The 16,311-nt window shown below is 38.1% G+C and overlaps 1 protein-coding gene across 3 annotated transcripts in view; it reads left to right on the forward strand.

The window, feature by feature from the left end:
• LOC140162988 (phosphatidate phosphatase LPIN2-like) overlaps positions 1 to 13,786 on the forward strand; it is a 45,112-nt gene extending 31,326 nt beyond the window's left edge. For all 3 annotated transcript variants that reach the window (XM_072186318.1, XM_072186320.1, XM_072186319.1), the window contains 8 exons: positions 1,013 to 1,120; positions 1,941 to 2,008; positions 2,627 to 2,777; positions 4,011 to 4,159; positions 4,732 to 4,971; positions 6,984 to 7,116; positions 8,503 to 8,606; positions 10,020 to 13,786. In XM_072186318.1, the coding sequence (XP_072042419.1) occupies positions 1,013 to 1,120; positions 1,941 to 2,008; positions 2,627 to 2,777; positions 4,011 to 4,159; positions 4,732 to 4,971; positions 6,984 to 7,116; positions 8,503 to 8,606; positions 10,020 to 10,203 (1,137 nt within the window). In that variant the 3' untranslated portion in view covers positions 10,204 to 13,786. The remainder of the gene's footprint in view (positions 1 to 1,012; positions 1,121 to 1,940; positions 2,009 to 2,626; positions 2,778 to 4,010; positions 4,160 to 4,731; positions 4,972 to 6,983; positions 7,117 to 8,502; positions 8,607 to 10,019) is intronic.
• Positions 13,787 to 16,311: the final 2,525 nt, after the last annotated feature.

The raw sequence follows: 16,311 nt of genomic DNA on the forward strand, positions 1-16,311 counted from the left end.
TACCTACCTACCTACCTACCTACCTACCTACCTACCTACCTACCTACCTACCTACCTACCTACCTTAAACCTACCTACCTACCTACCTACACCTACCTACCTACCTACCTTAAACCTACCTACCTACCCACCCACCTACCTACCCACCCACCTAGCTACCTACCTACCTACCTACCTACCTACCTACCTACCTTAAACCTACCTACCTACCTACCTACCTACCTACCTACCTACCTTAAACCTACCTACCTACCCACCTACCTACCTACCTACCTACCTACCTACATACCTACCTTAAACCTACCTACCTACCCACCCACCTACCTACCCACCAACCTACCCACCCACCTACCTACCCACCCACCCACCTAGCTACCTACCTACCTACCCACCTACCCACCTTAAACCTACCTACCTACCTACCTGCCTACCTACCTACTTATGCAACTCTTCAAGTCCACTGTCGAATCTGTTCTCCTATACAGCTGTGAAGCTTTGGTTATCACAGACACATTGGGCAATTCTATTGACGCTTCTCACCGTGCCCTGATGCGCTACTGCCTTGGAGTGCATTTTCCAGATCGCCTATCAAGCGACAATCTGTATGCCGGGCAAAAGTTGCACCCAGCGACATTGACACTCACGCGCAACAGGCTACGGCTTGTGGGCCACATAATAAGGAGACCGGAACTGCCACTTTCCATCATTCTCCATCCTAACAATCAGGCCACAGAAGCCTATCGCCGTGGTGGAGCACGCCGCCCGCACATATCTAGCTCAGCTCATAGGCGATCTCAACACCATTAACTTGACAATCAAGGACGCCTTCAGAGTAGCGCAAAACCGCACTGAATGGCAGAGACTTGTGGGATCTGTTAAATAACTGTATTGTTTAACTCTTTCAGTCACAACGCCTCATGTTCTTGAACTTGAGTTGCGTCACCTTAGTTAGTTTACCTACTTATAGATTAAAATTACTTACACATGTTTATTTGTTGATGTTTGCTTACAGATGGTTGTGTCTGGTTTAGTCAAGGAACACATGCCAAAGAACAAGCGTAGTTTGACATCCTGGCTGTGGGGTGGTTCTTCCTCCTCAAGACAGACCACACCTAAAAAGGTAGGAAATGTTTCTATTTATGCATATTCATTACAGCGCTCGGCAAAAAAGTCTTCTATTATTAGAAATGTGAATATTGTTAGCACTGAAACTTGTTCAATCACACATGTTGGGTATTCCATCATTACCCTTCAAAGGGATTATCTTGATTTCTTACGCAAAATAGAGTTAATTTTTATTATTTCCGTGATCTGTGCAGTGCGCTGAGAGTACAAGAGCGTAAGCCCATGAAGTGTTAAACAATCACACTGATTGGCTGATCAACAGACTAAATTGACAACAAGACGGTTGACCCATTGGTAGTCGGCGCATAGAAGGGGAGGAGATCTCGCCACTTCTCTGCGATCGCTGATCACCAGCACGTACATGGGCCACAGAAGTTTGTCTAACTGCTACACCTTACGAAAGAGGCCATTTTGATCCTAATTTCTCATGTTCCATTCAAGAGACTCACTGTGTTGCCCAAACAAACATATCTGTAACCTTTTCCAGATAGAATTTGCCATAGAAGATACAAGTCAATAATTCAATTTAACCCCATGGCCTGTCTTTCTTATAGAGCCCCTGATTGGTTAATTACATGATAATGAGTATCTGAGTAACCAATCAAAATAGAGCTTTTAGCTTTTCTTAGCAAATTTAAGCTTAAAGCCCTCCAGCCCTACTGACTATTCTTACCATATCTCTGATTGGTTCAATACATGATATAGCTCTCTTTGTAACCAATCAAAATAGTTCTTAGTGGGATACCCATGGGGTTATGCTCACTACCTTAAAATTATGATGCAAATGTAATTGTCTTTTATCACTGCACTTGCAGGAATCTGGTAGTCAGGAATCTGGTAGCGCTGAGGAAGGTGCGAGAGCAGAGGAGAAGGATTACGACAGGTAGGCATACATTCTGTGCATCAATCAGTACTCATAATAATGGTAAACTAGGCATCTGAACTGGCCAAGAGTAGGACAAGCCTTGAACATCCTCTTTAACCTTGGTGGACTGGACAACCAAAAGTCTGGACATAAAAGTCAAGAAGCGTAAAACATACACTTCATACTCCTGACACAACCAAACACGGTCAAATGCACATATATGTAGGAGGTTTTCCTGTCGATAAATAAGAATCCAGATGTTGCAATTATCTGAATATTTTAGGCAACAAATCAAATAATCTACTAGTGTGGGGAGGAGGGACTTGCAATATAGGTTGTACTTCTTGATTTATATTAATTGATAACCATAACACCCGGGGGAGGAGGCTCCCAGCCTGTGGTATTTTATGGTATTCAGGGGGGTAGGGTTATTACAAAACATCAGTCATCAGTGTTATTTTGATCTACTTCTAGTTTTTCTTCTCAGAAGGAGCAGAAAGAGCCCAGTTTTGTAATGAAATAAGTTGTGTCATATACTTTGTCATTTTTGAATTTGTTCATTAAGCTTAGAAATAAAAGAATCATCTTAGCTTAGCTAATTAACTCAATTCCCCACCCATATTGTTCATACTACAGAAGAGATGATGAGATGAGCTGGGGAGATGAGCTGGTCGAGAGTGCAAGGGAGAGGTCAGAGGAAAGGTCTGGAGGTGAAACCGAGAGGTCAGAAGGTGAAATCCTACCCACCAACTATAAGAAGTCAATCCGATTATCACATGAGCAGCTGGTAAGTCAAATGTCGGAATATTATGTCCAGTTATGCACCGAAATGGCGTAAGTCAAGAGAAGATATTTTAAACTTCCCATAATGCATTTCATGCATTTCAATTTTCTGTAATGATTTGCATCTAGTGCAACATGAAATGTACCTTCATGAATAGAGCATGTCCAGGTCTTGCAAACTAAGTTTATTTCTAGACTATCGACCCATGTTTAGCTCGACCCATGTTTAGCCAGTCTGTTCTCAAAATTAAAACAAAATAAAAAGGAGCCTGTACAAAATAATAGGGGTGTAATTTGATGAAATGAGGTGATGTATAAGTTGCAAAGGATTCTGGGAAGGGTAAGATATCTTCTCTAGGTGTAAGTACATAAGAGAGGAAATGTATATTCTCTTGCACTTGTTGAAGTGCGCCCCGTTAAACTTTGACGCGTACCGTATATATCCTCGAATAGTCGCCCCCCGGGGGTATTGCATTTTCCAAAAGGGGGATGTTTATTAGCGGTCATTTTTAGAATAATTCCAGTTAAAATCATTAGGTCAGCTTAAAACTCACACTGAAATGACGAACTATGAACAATGATTGCCAGTTCACTTCTGGGTTTACGGTCAGACTTGACAACTACCGATACCATTTAGCGATTGTGTGTGCACCTTGGTAAGCTTGCTACACAAGATAGCATGGAATATCAGCAATTTTGAAACATCTTGGTTGAAAAAGATGGTGAGGTGTTTAAGTGAAGGGGGGGGGGTGATTATTCAAAGATATACGGTATTCAGCCAATCAGATTATTGGCCTATTGTTGTGATTGTGGGGAGACTGAATTAGCCAATGAATTGGGACCTCACTTTCATGTTTACGCATTGTAAACAGTGGCGTGCGCAGCACATTGAAAGTGGGGGGCCAGGTTGTTAATTTCCCCCGAATGGAGTCTGATTTAGGTGTGTAAGGTGCTGTTTTAGCGTTTTCCTCCAAATTTCCCCCCGAATGGCCAACAAAAGTGGGGGCATGTGCTCCCCTGCCCCCCCCCCATGCGCCACTGATTGTAAATGCACCTTTGGCAAGGATAGCATTGACATTTTGGTTAAATCTGAAGATTTTGACCACTTTGATCATCGTCAAGTTACAGGATTACAATCATTACATCTTAAGGGAACCACACCTTCTGTTATGGGATGTTGTGAAAATCTTCTTTGATGGAAACATGTATTTCAATGGCTGTGATTTTTGCATTACAGAAACAACTGAACCTGAAGCCTGGAGCTAACGAGATTACTTATTCTGTAACCACACGCTATCAAGGCACAGCCGTCTGTGAGTCGACTATCTATCTATGGAAGTATAACAGTAAAATCATTGTCTCTGATATCGATGGCACTATTACAAAGTAAGTAGAAGGTTTTTAGTTAGCCTTGCTTATAGGGTATTAACTCAACCATGCTTGGGATAGAGTGGGGGTAAATTCATCTCTTGGAATAAGAAAGTAACATGATAATCATAAAAATAGTTAATATTTTGACCAAAAAGAAAATAAATTACTTGAAAGATTGCGTATGAAATGTACAGGGGTTACATGTCACCAACCAAGAGACATCAAATTACCCACAATCCTCAGGGGACATGCAATCCCCCTTCCACATACTAAAAATTAACTTGGAGTGAAGGGCATTACACATGAATTAATTATGTTTATTTCAGTAGCCAATTAATTGAATCAAGTATCAAATATCAAGTTTGCATAAAATGTAGATAAATAAATAAATAAATAAATTTCAGTGTTTTATATAGCGTCTTTTCCGGATCTAAGAGGGATCAAAGCGCTGTAATTTCGCTGCCATGTGAACATATTCTCCTCTCCACTTTCCAATTATGGACAAATTAAGTCATCCAGTAATCTTTTTTAAAACATTGGTACAAATGACTAATTGATATGGTTCTAAATGTGTTCTTTCTTCCCAGGTCTGATGTTATGGGCCAAATCCTTCCTGTCCTTGGCAGAGACTGGACCCACCCTGGAGTTGCCAATCTCTACACCAGTATGAAGGCTAACGGCTATGAATTCCTCTACCTTTCATCTCGTGCCATAGGCCAAGCGAGGCATACAAAAGGTTACCTGAAGAGTATTATTCAAGACAAGGTGTCGCTGCCAGATGGTCCTCTGCTGCTGAATCCAAGCTCCTTGATCCGTGCATTCCATAGGTAAGAACCAGGAGGCATATTTGACAATTCGTCGGCTGTATTCCATAGTGGCGTATAGTGATTTTTGGTCATTTTTTTGAAAATTGGCACATATGTTTTTAATGATGTTCTCTTTCATTTTTCGTCTCATTAGTCAAAATTAGCTAATTAATTAGTAATTAATTAACTAAATGTGGCGTATAGTTACAAAGTGAAATTTTGTGTTTTCCATAGTGGCGTATCGACCATACGCCACTTTTTATACATATTTTATAATTATGAAATATCAGCAAAAGTGAAAAACATTGTATGTCATAGTGCCGTACACTTCTCTACATGTCATAGTGACGTATCGGACCTGTACGCCACTATGGAATACAAGCCGACGAAAAGTAACGCCATAGGGATTACACGGCGACCAAGGTGGCGTAAGGTTAACGTTAGGTTAGGGTATTGCGTTTTGCGTGTTTTCCATAGTGACGTATAGTATTGTGCTTTTTGTTTTCAGTTTGCCAGCAATATTATGTATTTGTTTCTTCTGAAAATATATAAATATAAAATCTATTTAGTTTACTACAGAAATTTCACATCATTTACAAAATATAATGAATGTCTGACTTACACAATTTCGATTTTAAATTGACATTTCTTCAAACCTGATTTTCTCAAAAAGTTGTTTATTCGCGGCGCCCCACTATACGCCACTATGGAATACAGCCGACAAATTCTATGATTATTACTTCAAATACAATACAAACATTTGGCAAATATAAACATTAGGCAATTATTGCAAACATTCAAACCTAATACCTGTAGATTTGCCTCTGTGGCTCAGTTGGCTAGATCATCGTGCTAGTATTACGATGGTCGACGGTTCGAATCCAGCCAGATGCTCTGTTTTCTTGGTGTTTTTATTTTCAACATTTATTTGCGCTGGCTACTCTGGGGAATGATTAAAACATTTGTTCATCCTATCAACCCAGAGAACTAAGTATAACAACTTTTATTTGGCTGTCATATACTGAAAATACCAAACGTCTAGCATACTTGGTTCTTAAGTTCTGAAGTTTTGTGATGTCTATTTTCTTACGCAATTTATTGTTTTTTACTCCATATATTTGCCTTTATCTCAATTTCATATTTGCCGCCTAGCCCCCATGGACCAGATTGTGTCACATATGTGACCATCCAGCACAACTGAGCCCTGAATTAGCCAATCATCATTTTTGAGATATTCAACCAAAATATTCTGCTTGAAATTAGCTTTAAAATGATGTATATCATGTCTATAGTACTTGACATTTAAGTAGTGAAAAATCAATAAAACAGTCAATAAATCCTTTGTTTCCTATTGTTTATTGTTAAGTTCAATGGAGCATATCTCAATAGTGGCACTGGAGACATCCGGGCTCAGTTGTGGTGGATGGTCACATATTGTATGCAGCTCAAAATATATGACACCTGGCAGCCATCCAGATTGGGCCTTCATGCACAAACCCCTTGAAATATTCACATATAGAATCTAACTGGACCACTGTACAACATTAACAAAGTTTTATGGAATCTGTATTTTTTAAAAAGCGCAGTGATTTATAGTGCGCTACGCACATAGGCACAACGCCTAGACGTTGATCCACCAGCCTCGGCACACTTTACAGGTTGTCACTGATCACTACGGCCCCACATCATTCCATAAACCATTTAACTACAACACAGGGACTTTGCTGCTTCAAGAGCGCACACCTTAGACATTCCATAAATAGCCATCGCAACCAGGATCAGCTCCCTGAGTTTTGTACAGGTTACAATGAGACAATTGGCAGTAAGTTCTATGTCCAGGGAAATTCAAGCGAACTCAATTTTTCCACGAGAACACACTTTACCACCACCAGGGTTCGAACCTGCAATTCCAACCTCTTGCACCATAGTGGAATGCTTTATCGATTGAGCTAACTTGACTGCTTGACTGCTTCAGTAATATGAAGACTAATCATCTGTTTTATTTTGTCTTTTCTCCCCCATCGTCATTACAGTGAGGTGATTATTAGAAAACCAGAAGAGTTCAAGATCAAATGTTTACAGGACATTAAATCCTTGTTTCCAACCCAGAATGAGGAAGGCATGGGACTCAACCCATTCTATGCTGGATTTGGCAACAGAGTCAATGTAAGTTGTACAAGAAATTTTGTCTTATCTTGCATTAAAGCCATAATGTGTGATTTGCTTCACAGCGCGCCTCAATTTTACTCTGATTTCTACTTTTTGCATAATTATAATGCCCAGTGGTGTACTAAAATACCACGTAAAAGACTAAGCCTGAAGTGCTTTAATAACACTTAAATTTAACTTTTTATATTAAAACCGGGTCGACCCGGTTTTATTCAGAGTTCATCGATCGACTGCATGCTAACATCTCCCGTGGATGTCAGCTTATGTGTACACACGTCGAGCGCGATGCTCCGTGCAGTATTACATGTTACGATCGGCGAGCGTAGTACACGCATTGTAAGCGCTGGAATGAAATCGCAATTTTCTTTGTTATACCTCATTTGTTTGCCTCGAAATTAAATGGGGATAATGTGATCAGTGAAAACAAACATTTAAATAGGAAACTATTCTTTATTCAAATCACACATTATTGCTTTAAAGGGAAATAGCCAGGGGCGTAAAGCTGGTGGACAGGGTGGACAAATTTCAACCCGAGAAAAAGTGAAAATGAACTAGGGCTGATAAAGGAGATGTTAAAAGGGCCCGCGCGGATCCTTGTCCATGAGCCCCCGAGGCTCTTGGTACGCCCTTGGAGTTGGCCCGATTGAATTATAATGATGCGATCAAGCAAAATGAGTCTGATGTCGATCAAAATCAAAATTCAGTTTTCAATCTCATTATATGAGCCATTCTCAGAGCTTTATTTTGCTAAAAACCCCATCATAATTAAACTTATGGTTCCAGAGATATGGCCATTTTAGTGCTGCTCAGAACAATAAAATACAAAGGAAGTTGAATGCTATTATTGATTATATCTCAAAATCAATATTCCCGACATCCAAATCATTTTGCCTGATCGCATATGAAGTTTTCATCTTGATTGAATTACCTTGGCCCGAATCCCCATCTGTGAGATTTCATGCTGGTATATCAGAGCTAAAAACAAAACATTTTAAGCCCCATGCATGGACTACTGTATAAAATTAATATTGGTTGACCAAAAGGGGTACTTTCTCGCTCATAACTTTCTAACTAAACATCTTTCAACCCTAAGTCCATTTAATTCATAGCCACCAATAGTAGGTGTAATTGCTTCTTTCCACCATGACATGAAAGCAGGAGACTTTCAGTTTCTTATAGTTTTTTTTAGGAAAGTGCAGTCTCATGCCTGATTTGTATGGCCCCCAAAAAGCATAAGTAAGGAAAATGAATTTATATTAATATAAAAAGAAATAACAGCTATTAAAAATCTGTAGGACATTACGTTTGTAAAATTATTTTTTCTTTGAGAAGAATGCTCATTTTTTAACAATATTTTTGTTCACATATTCTTCATACATACAGGATAGCTGGGCATACAAAGCAGTGGGTATTCCTATTTCTAGAATTTTCACCATTAATCCACAAGGAAAAATCACACACGACCTAACATGTACATTCCAGTCATCGTAAGTATTGTTGTTTCTTGCAACGACGTTGGGCAGGAAAAACCTCTTTTGTATCATTGGCCCCTGAACATGTATAAAGCAAAACCTCCTATATAACTTCTTTGCAGTTTGGTTTTAAACATATTCAAAGGCCACAAGTACATTAGGAGGTTTTTCCTGCCCAATGTGTGCTTTCCCACTAGGAGGTTAATGACTGCACATCAGTTGTTTTTAGGGTATTATGAAAAATCTTAACATTTTGCTTTGGAAATGAGGGACATCCTGAAGAGGGCGCACCCCCGACCTCAGTCACGATCAACGGCGTGACACACGTTGGTGATATACATGAAGAATCTGGAATCAAATAGGAATTTTCTTTGTTTTGCCTCATTTGCTTGGCTCAAAATTAATAGGGAGACGTAATCTGGCAGTGCAAACGAACATTTTGTGCAAAAGAAATAGAATAGTATAGAATTGTTACAGTATGGTTTTAATGATATTATTGGGCAAAATCAGAGAAATTTGTAAAATCTTTGAACTTATAAAATTGCATAAATTTAATTTACAACTAATAGGAAACTTCCTCTGTGTGATATGTGATATACAACCATATAGTTAAATTGCTACAAATTAATTCAAAATCCTCTGTAAAAAAAATTCAGCATAATCACTGGTCAATATCCTGTATTCATTCAATTCGGCTCTACATGTGTGCAGCATTAGGGGTGGGATTATTTTGCACAGATCTTAAGCAATTTCTGGGTGATTTTTTTTTTTTTTTTCAAAATATGTGCTGGGATTATAATTAGCTATGGGACTACTGTAAAGTCCATTCACCTTTTGTAACCAGCCTTGATGGAACCAAATAGTGGCATGATAAGTGAATTATATGCGTTGAAGTAATGAAGAAGGAGACGGCCTATATGCTTCACCCTAGCAGGGCGTAAGACAATGCGAGACACAAAGATGCAAGCCCGAGAAATTGTGATTTAAATGACATGTTTTGGGGCTCTAGCAAACTGATGAAAATTTTTGAGAGAGAAAAAAATTGGGCGGTGATTGAACCCTGGTTGCTGGATTACCAGTCCTGAGTCTAACCTCTGTACTACCTGAGTTCACAGTCGGTACTTGGGCAATCTCAAATGTCTGAAGAGTTATATTTAGGACAACAAAAGATCGCTCATATATCAGTATGGGTAGTAACACTGAATTATGGTATTTGAGTGTTTTATTGAACATAGATATGTATTTTAGAGCATAAAATTAAAGTGTCAAAGCATAAAACATGTCTTCCTAAGTTCCAATGAAGATCACATGTCCCGATATTAACGGAGATATCAGTATAAAAGAGGTGCAGATATGGGATGTTGGACTGTATGCATACCAGTATGGTAAGTTTCTAATCATTTTCTTGTTTGCTAATATCTCAAATAGGTACCCAAAGTTGAAAGATCTGGTTGATCACGTCTTCCCGTCAATCCACCGAGAACAAACCGCCTTTGAAGCGCCTACCGAGTTCAGCTCCTTTACGTTCTGGAGAACGCCTCTGCTAAATATCGACCTGGATGATCCGCTTCTCTCAACGAAAAAGGTTGAAAAGAAAGATGTACAAAAATGAAGTGACCTGACCTGTGGTGAGGTCAAGATCAATCAAAGCTAATAGGTAAGAGTCAACTTTGACCTATAGATCTGGTGAACCCTTTGTGGTGTCAAGGTTCAAAGGTTAAATCCGGTGAACCATGCATTTGGTTAGGTGCAAAGGGTAGCGAACTTTGACCTGTATCTACTGCTGGAACACCGTAAGTGCTGTGAACGTGCAGGAGCCAAACAAAGGGAATCTAAACCGGATGTGCATGTGTCCGAGGTCCATTAAGTGACCTTTGACATGTGACCTTTAACATGTATTTCAGGAAAATATAACGACCTGCTGAATGGCAAATTTGAGCCTCATGGCTCATGGCTGATTATTCGTATGTCACTGCTTCCTTAATTCTAAATGTTGTGTCTTTTTACACCAAGTTGTTGCAATTATGTAATTGTGAATGCAATATTGAATGTCGACAAGACAAAAAAAGTAGAGGAGATAGAATGCTTTGCCGCAAGCGATCATTATAAGTACTTGGAACAAATTGATGTGCAAAATCTTACGTCAGCCATGATGTTATAGGTAGATGGTTTGAGGTAGTATAGGTGCAGGCCTCAAAATACGACAGACCCCTCGAGCCATAATTCCCTTTAAAAGTATGGGAGGACCTTCTTGGAATGCTCGATTTTGTGTACACAGTGTGCCTATAAACTTAAGGGGTTGTTTCTTTTGAGGCCTGTTTAGGTGTTAAGAGGAGTATAAATTATATAAAGAATGTCGGTAAGACAACTCGCAAAGATATGATATGATTATAGAAAATTATATTTGATGTGCCAACTTGTAAATTTACAATGTCTGCCAGGTATAAGGGATGATCTTATAATATGTGTATGCATGACATAAACAGTTAACTGTAAGAAAAGTGTTTTGTTATACTGTATTAGTGGTAATTTTTCGTGAGGGTTTTATTTTCACTGATTTCGCGAATGCAGTTCCAGCCGCAATATTGAGAATCTATGTCATAATGTATTGCAAGTATAGGGCAAAACTGGGTAATCGTGAAAAGAACAATCGCAAAAATGTCTGGCACTCGCCAGATCTAAAAAATAATGTGAAAATTACCACTTATACAGTATTATAATGCAATATGCTAATTGCATTGAACTGACTAAGGCAACCCATCCAGTTAGTGCTGATAAACCTATTATGGTACACTGCTGGGGATGATAATATTTCTATTAGTGATCCTGCAAGCCAAAATAAAGATTCAACGGTGAAAAATACATGGTTTATATCTTGTACAGAGTTTAACCTGATTTTGAACCCTATTGGCTTGCTATGTGCACAGTTACATAATTATCGTCTATGGTTGCACACCGATAGCTTTATCTCCACAAATTGGACGTCTTTCCTTATCGTCAACCAGAAGCAAGCCTTGCGTTAATATAAGACAAAATACCACACAGAATGTTTCTACTTCTGTAAAAGTGGAAATTTTTGCTTGTGTAATTTTTGCGTGTTGCCAATTCAATTTTGAACAGTTACACTCGTTTTTAAATTTGCGATTCTAAGCTTTCATATATATACAAATGGAAAATATTCGCAAGTTGATATTATCGCGGTAGCGCGATTGGAATGCGAAAAGTGCACAAAATAAGCGCAAAAATGTTCAATTTTACAGTATGAAGGTATGTGTAAGACTGCCTGTGTAAAACCAGACATTGAATGTAGGTAGAGATTATATTTTGTTTTAAAAGGAAAGTGTATTAAGAGATTATATAAACAAAAGTACTCAAGAGTGTTTGCTCTATATAAAGGGCTATTCCAGTTGGCATCCATGCACCCCCTATGGAATACATGACCTTAATTTTTCACACAGGGAGTGTGAACTTCAAATGGAGCCACTCATTCTGGTAGCCCTATTTGAAATTCACAGTCCCTGTGTGGGAGATTAAGGTCATATCTTCCATAGGGGGTGTATGGATTTCAAGTGTAATACACCAATTGAACTGTGTAAGAGTAAGAGGAAAAAAGTACTAGGAGAGAGAAGCTTGCTTGAGGTTGGAAAATGTGCAAACTTGTTATGCTGCTGTTTGTTATGCTTGTAGGTATAGTAGGAAAGTGCCATACATAGCGTCGCTGTTCTGTCAAAACCTCGTAACTCCAATAGCTGCTAGGTGTTAAATATGTACAATACACAACATATTAGATCATACATATTTAACACCTAGCAGCTATTGGAGTTAGAAAAAAGTAAGATGCATTTTATGTAATGTGTGGAAATGCTGCCTTATGTATCTAGATGTACTGAGATGCCTTTGTAAATCGCTTGTTGGCAGGGGCACTAATTGGGGTGAATACGATGTTATAAGAATATGTCCATAAAAAAACACAAGAGTACATTGAAATTTAATTAATATTCATTAGGAATTTTAGTATAAATTTTATCACAAGGCAGCACTATGCTTGATCTAATAATGGGCTATTCCAGTTGACATCCATACACCCCGTATGGAAGGCACAACCTTCATCTTCCACACCGGGAGTGTGAATTTCAAATGGGGTTACCTAAATGGGTGACGCACATTTGAAATCTCCATCCCCCCTGTGTAGGAGATTAAGGACATGTCTTCCATCAGTTGGAGTTGCCCATTGCCATAACAGATGCAATTTTGTTCTTAATTAACCACAACTTGATGACAAAATCATGCATTCTGCTCACAGATTGAATTGTGATAAAAGTTTTCAGACGCTAAACAAGTGATGACAAGTGGTAACTCAATCTTAATCCAAAGTTTACTGTATTAGAGTTGTCCTTGTGTACAAGTAGTTCATACTCCGAACATCTGTGGATCTCCATGTTAGGGAGTATCTCTAGCTGGAGCTGTGGTAAAAGGCATCACCACTCCGCCTATCAATAGCCAGAAGTGAGCATCAGAACCTAGCTGGCTCTGGGTGTCGGCCATGCTCACTGGGTGCTTACAGTAAAAATTTCATTTGGAATGAACACAGCTGCCAACAGCTGTACATGATCCGACCGCGATCGTATGTCGCGTATGCGAAGTACAACGTGAACGCATGACTGTGGATACAATAATGAAAATACTAACCAATCAGGAGTGAGTTGGCATGGTTGGATTCACTTCCATGTTACGCACATGCGGGGCATCTTCACACAGTGTACGCGGAGAATTGTCATATTGTGGATGGTTGTGTTCGTTCAAATGAAATTTCTACTGTAGTAATATACATTGATATACCCCCATTATAATATACTCTTCTGGATTGTTAATTTATATACTTACAGAAAAAATGTATTTGTTTGATTTTATACCTCTAAAATGATCTGAAATGATGACTTACAAGGTTAAGGATGAGTCTCTGGTTTAAGATTATATATGAAAAAAAAGATGAAGTAAACAAAATATAATGAATGTCATATAATTTAGTTCAAAATTAAAACTAGTTTGGTTGTCCTCATATGCCCTGTAGATTGTAGAAGATTGGCTTAAAAATAGAGAGGCTAATTTAGTTGGTGAGAATTGGAATGTTTCTGTACTGCATCACTTCATGCATGTTTTAAAACTGTTTAAAAAGCTTTTCAGGATGTCAACAATTCTGAAAGAAAAACCTTTTTCTGACATTTCCAAAGTTAGGGTCAGCATTTTATACAGTAGAGACCTTTTCTTCCCAATTTTCAAAATTATGGTCAGTCAGTGGAGGACAATTAAACAAATTTTGTTTGCCTTGGTAACAATACTTGAACCAAATCGAAGTTAACTGGGTTTAAATATATGATAGGTTACAACTTAAACCAAGTTAACCAACACTTTTTCATTTAATTTATAGAAAATGTGATCTTGAACCAGAGGCTTTAACCAAAATAAAATGCTGCGATTAAAAAGTGGAAATATTTGGCAGTGGTAATATTTTCATGCTTTATACTATTTATAAGAAAGTGGAAAGTTTTTGTTGAGCAAAAGCATTACAAATTGGTGTTCAAAAACTGCCAATGCTAATATACAAGTAAGAAGTTGGATGTTACTGATAATCCAACATATAAAGAGCTCTTTGAAAAATTTAGCTGCAAATTATTGTTACAAATATAAGAAGTTTAATCTTATTGATAAACAATATTTTATATTGTGTTCAGTATTTATGTATCTGTGTCAACTCTGATTCCAGCGAGAAGAAGATACCTCAAGTTGTAAAAAATTGAAGCTTATTACATGGTCAAATTTGTCAGTTTTGTCTGAACTCAATTGAAATTATGCTGCATAAAAGAAAATAAGATGTAATTATGTATATTATTGTACCTACTTCTAAACTCCTTTTAAGCTGAATCAAATGTAAGGACAATTCAGTTGAAATCCATACCCCTATGGAAGACATTACCTTGATCTTCCACACAGGGAGTGTGAATTTCAAATGGGCTTACTTGAGAGGGTAACTCCATTTGAAATGTACACCCCTGTGTGGGAGATTAAGGTCATGTCTTCCACAGGGGGGTGTATGGATTTCAACTGGAATAGTCCATTTGCTGCATGTTAATACTGTACAATTATAATAAAGTAGGAGCAGGGTTGCAGGGAAGTCCATATTTGTATGAATCGTCCAAAAATTTCAACCCATTCTGTCATTTGGGGTCTACTTTTTCTGATAGCCATTGAGACCTGATGTAAATTTCTCAAGTATTTTGGTCCAAATGTCAGCTATGTTTTCATCCATGTATATTAGCCATACTAGTAAGTAATAACTTCACCCCTCTAAGAACTATTTTGATTGGTTTCAAAGAAGGCTGTATTATCTATTGAGCCAATCAGAGGTATGGTTAGTAGGGCTGAAGTTGAAAGATCTTAAAGCCCTATTTTGATTGGTTACTGGGATGAACATAATTATCATGTAATTAACCAATCAGAGGCATTGTAAAAAAGGCAGTGTCCAGGGGTTAAATCTGATTACAATGAACAGATCTTTCCCCAAGCAAAATGCAGTATCTATAACTGATAACATAGCCAGCATTTTTGTTTTGGGTTGGGGCGGCAAAATCAAAGCAAAATTTGTAATAAAGTGAAAATTTTCGTAATTTTGGGTTTTACTGGGGCACCTCCCTCATCCACCACCGCTGTGGCACCGCCACTGAACATGGCGGATAATAAAGGCGGTTTTAATGAAAGAATGTAGTGTTTTTAATCCGTCGTCTGCTTGCAAAGTAAGATGAAAGTACCGGCTGGTATTTAACAGAGCAGATACTACATTATGTACTTGGGAGATGTAAAGTCTGTCATATCTTCTAATCTCAAATCTCTTATTCAAAAGAAAATGCCAATTTTCTCTCTAGTTCTATCTCTCTCCAAAGTTATATAAAAAGGTCATGTGTGTGACATATATATAAGTGTAAAATATACTTGCAATACACATCTTATACTATACATAATATAATAGACAGAGGTCACTCATTTGTTACAAATATACTTAGTAACTTAGGGCAATTTGTATGGAGAATGTTACACTTAACATCATGTAAATATATATTGCTAGCCATAGTGGTTGTGCCATCACTGATATAAAATTAAATTGATTAAACCCATGTTTATTGGTCGAGCTAGGAGTTTAAAAATATTGGGCGAGACATGGTCGAGTCAAATATTAGAAAAAAAACACATAACGAGACCAATAATTATTTGGCGCAAAGCATCCAATTTTATCAGTATTATATTTTAGATCCAGTATTTTCACATATTTGGATTTGTCAAAACATAATAATGGTGCATATTGAACTTAAGGCTGGCAGTGCAATGTTGTTAAGGTGGGATTGATTTGGTTTGCAGCTATTTTGAACAGCGAATCGAGAGGCCTTGCTCCATTTACATGTCAACCAGAGCATAACAATGCACTTCTTTTTTTTTTAATGTTCAAAATAGCCCCAAAATCATCATCAACCCCACCTTAACTCATGCATACATGTTTGATCACAACTTATTCAGTTAGCCAATCAGGACCTGGCCAGTGCACTTACGCACCTCTGGGTCACAAAGTACGATTTATGCACCTCTGGGATTGAACATGATTACCTCATCCCCAGAAGAATAAGTTCTCCAAGTAACAAGAACAGAAAATTGCTAATGATCATAAAATTTG

Source organism: Amphiura filiformis, chromosome 10 (genome assembly GCF_039555335.1).
Source record: "Amphiura filiformis chromosome 10, Afil_fr2py, whole genome shotgun sequence".
In the NCBI taxonomy this organism is placed as follows: domain Eukaryota; kingdom Metazoa; phylum Echinodermata; class Ophiuroidea; order Amphilepidida; family Amphiuridae; genus Amphiura; species Amphiura filiformis.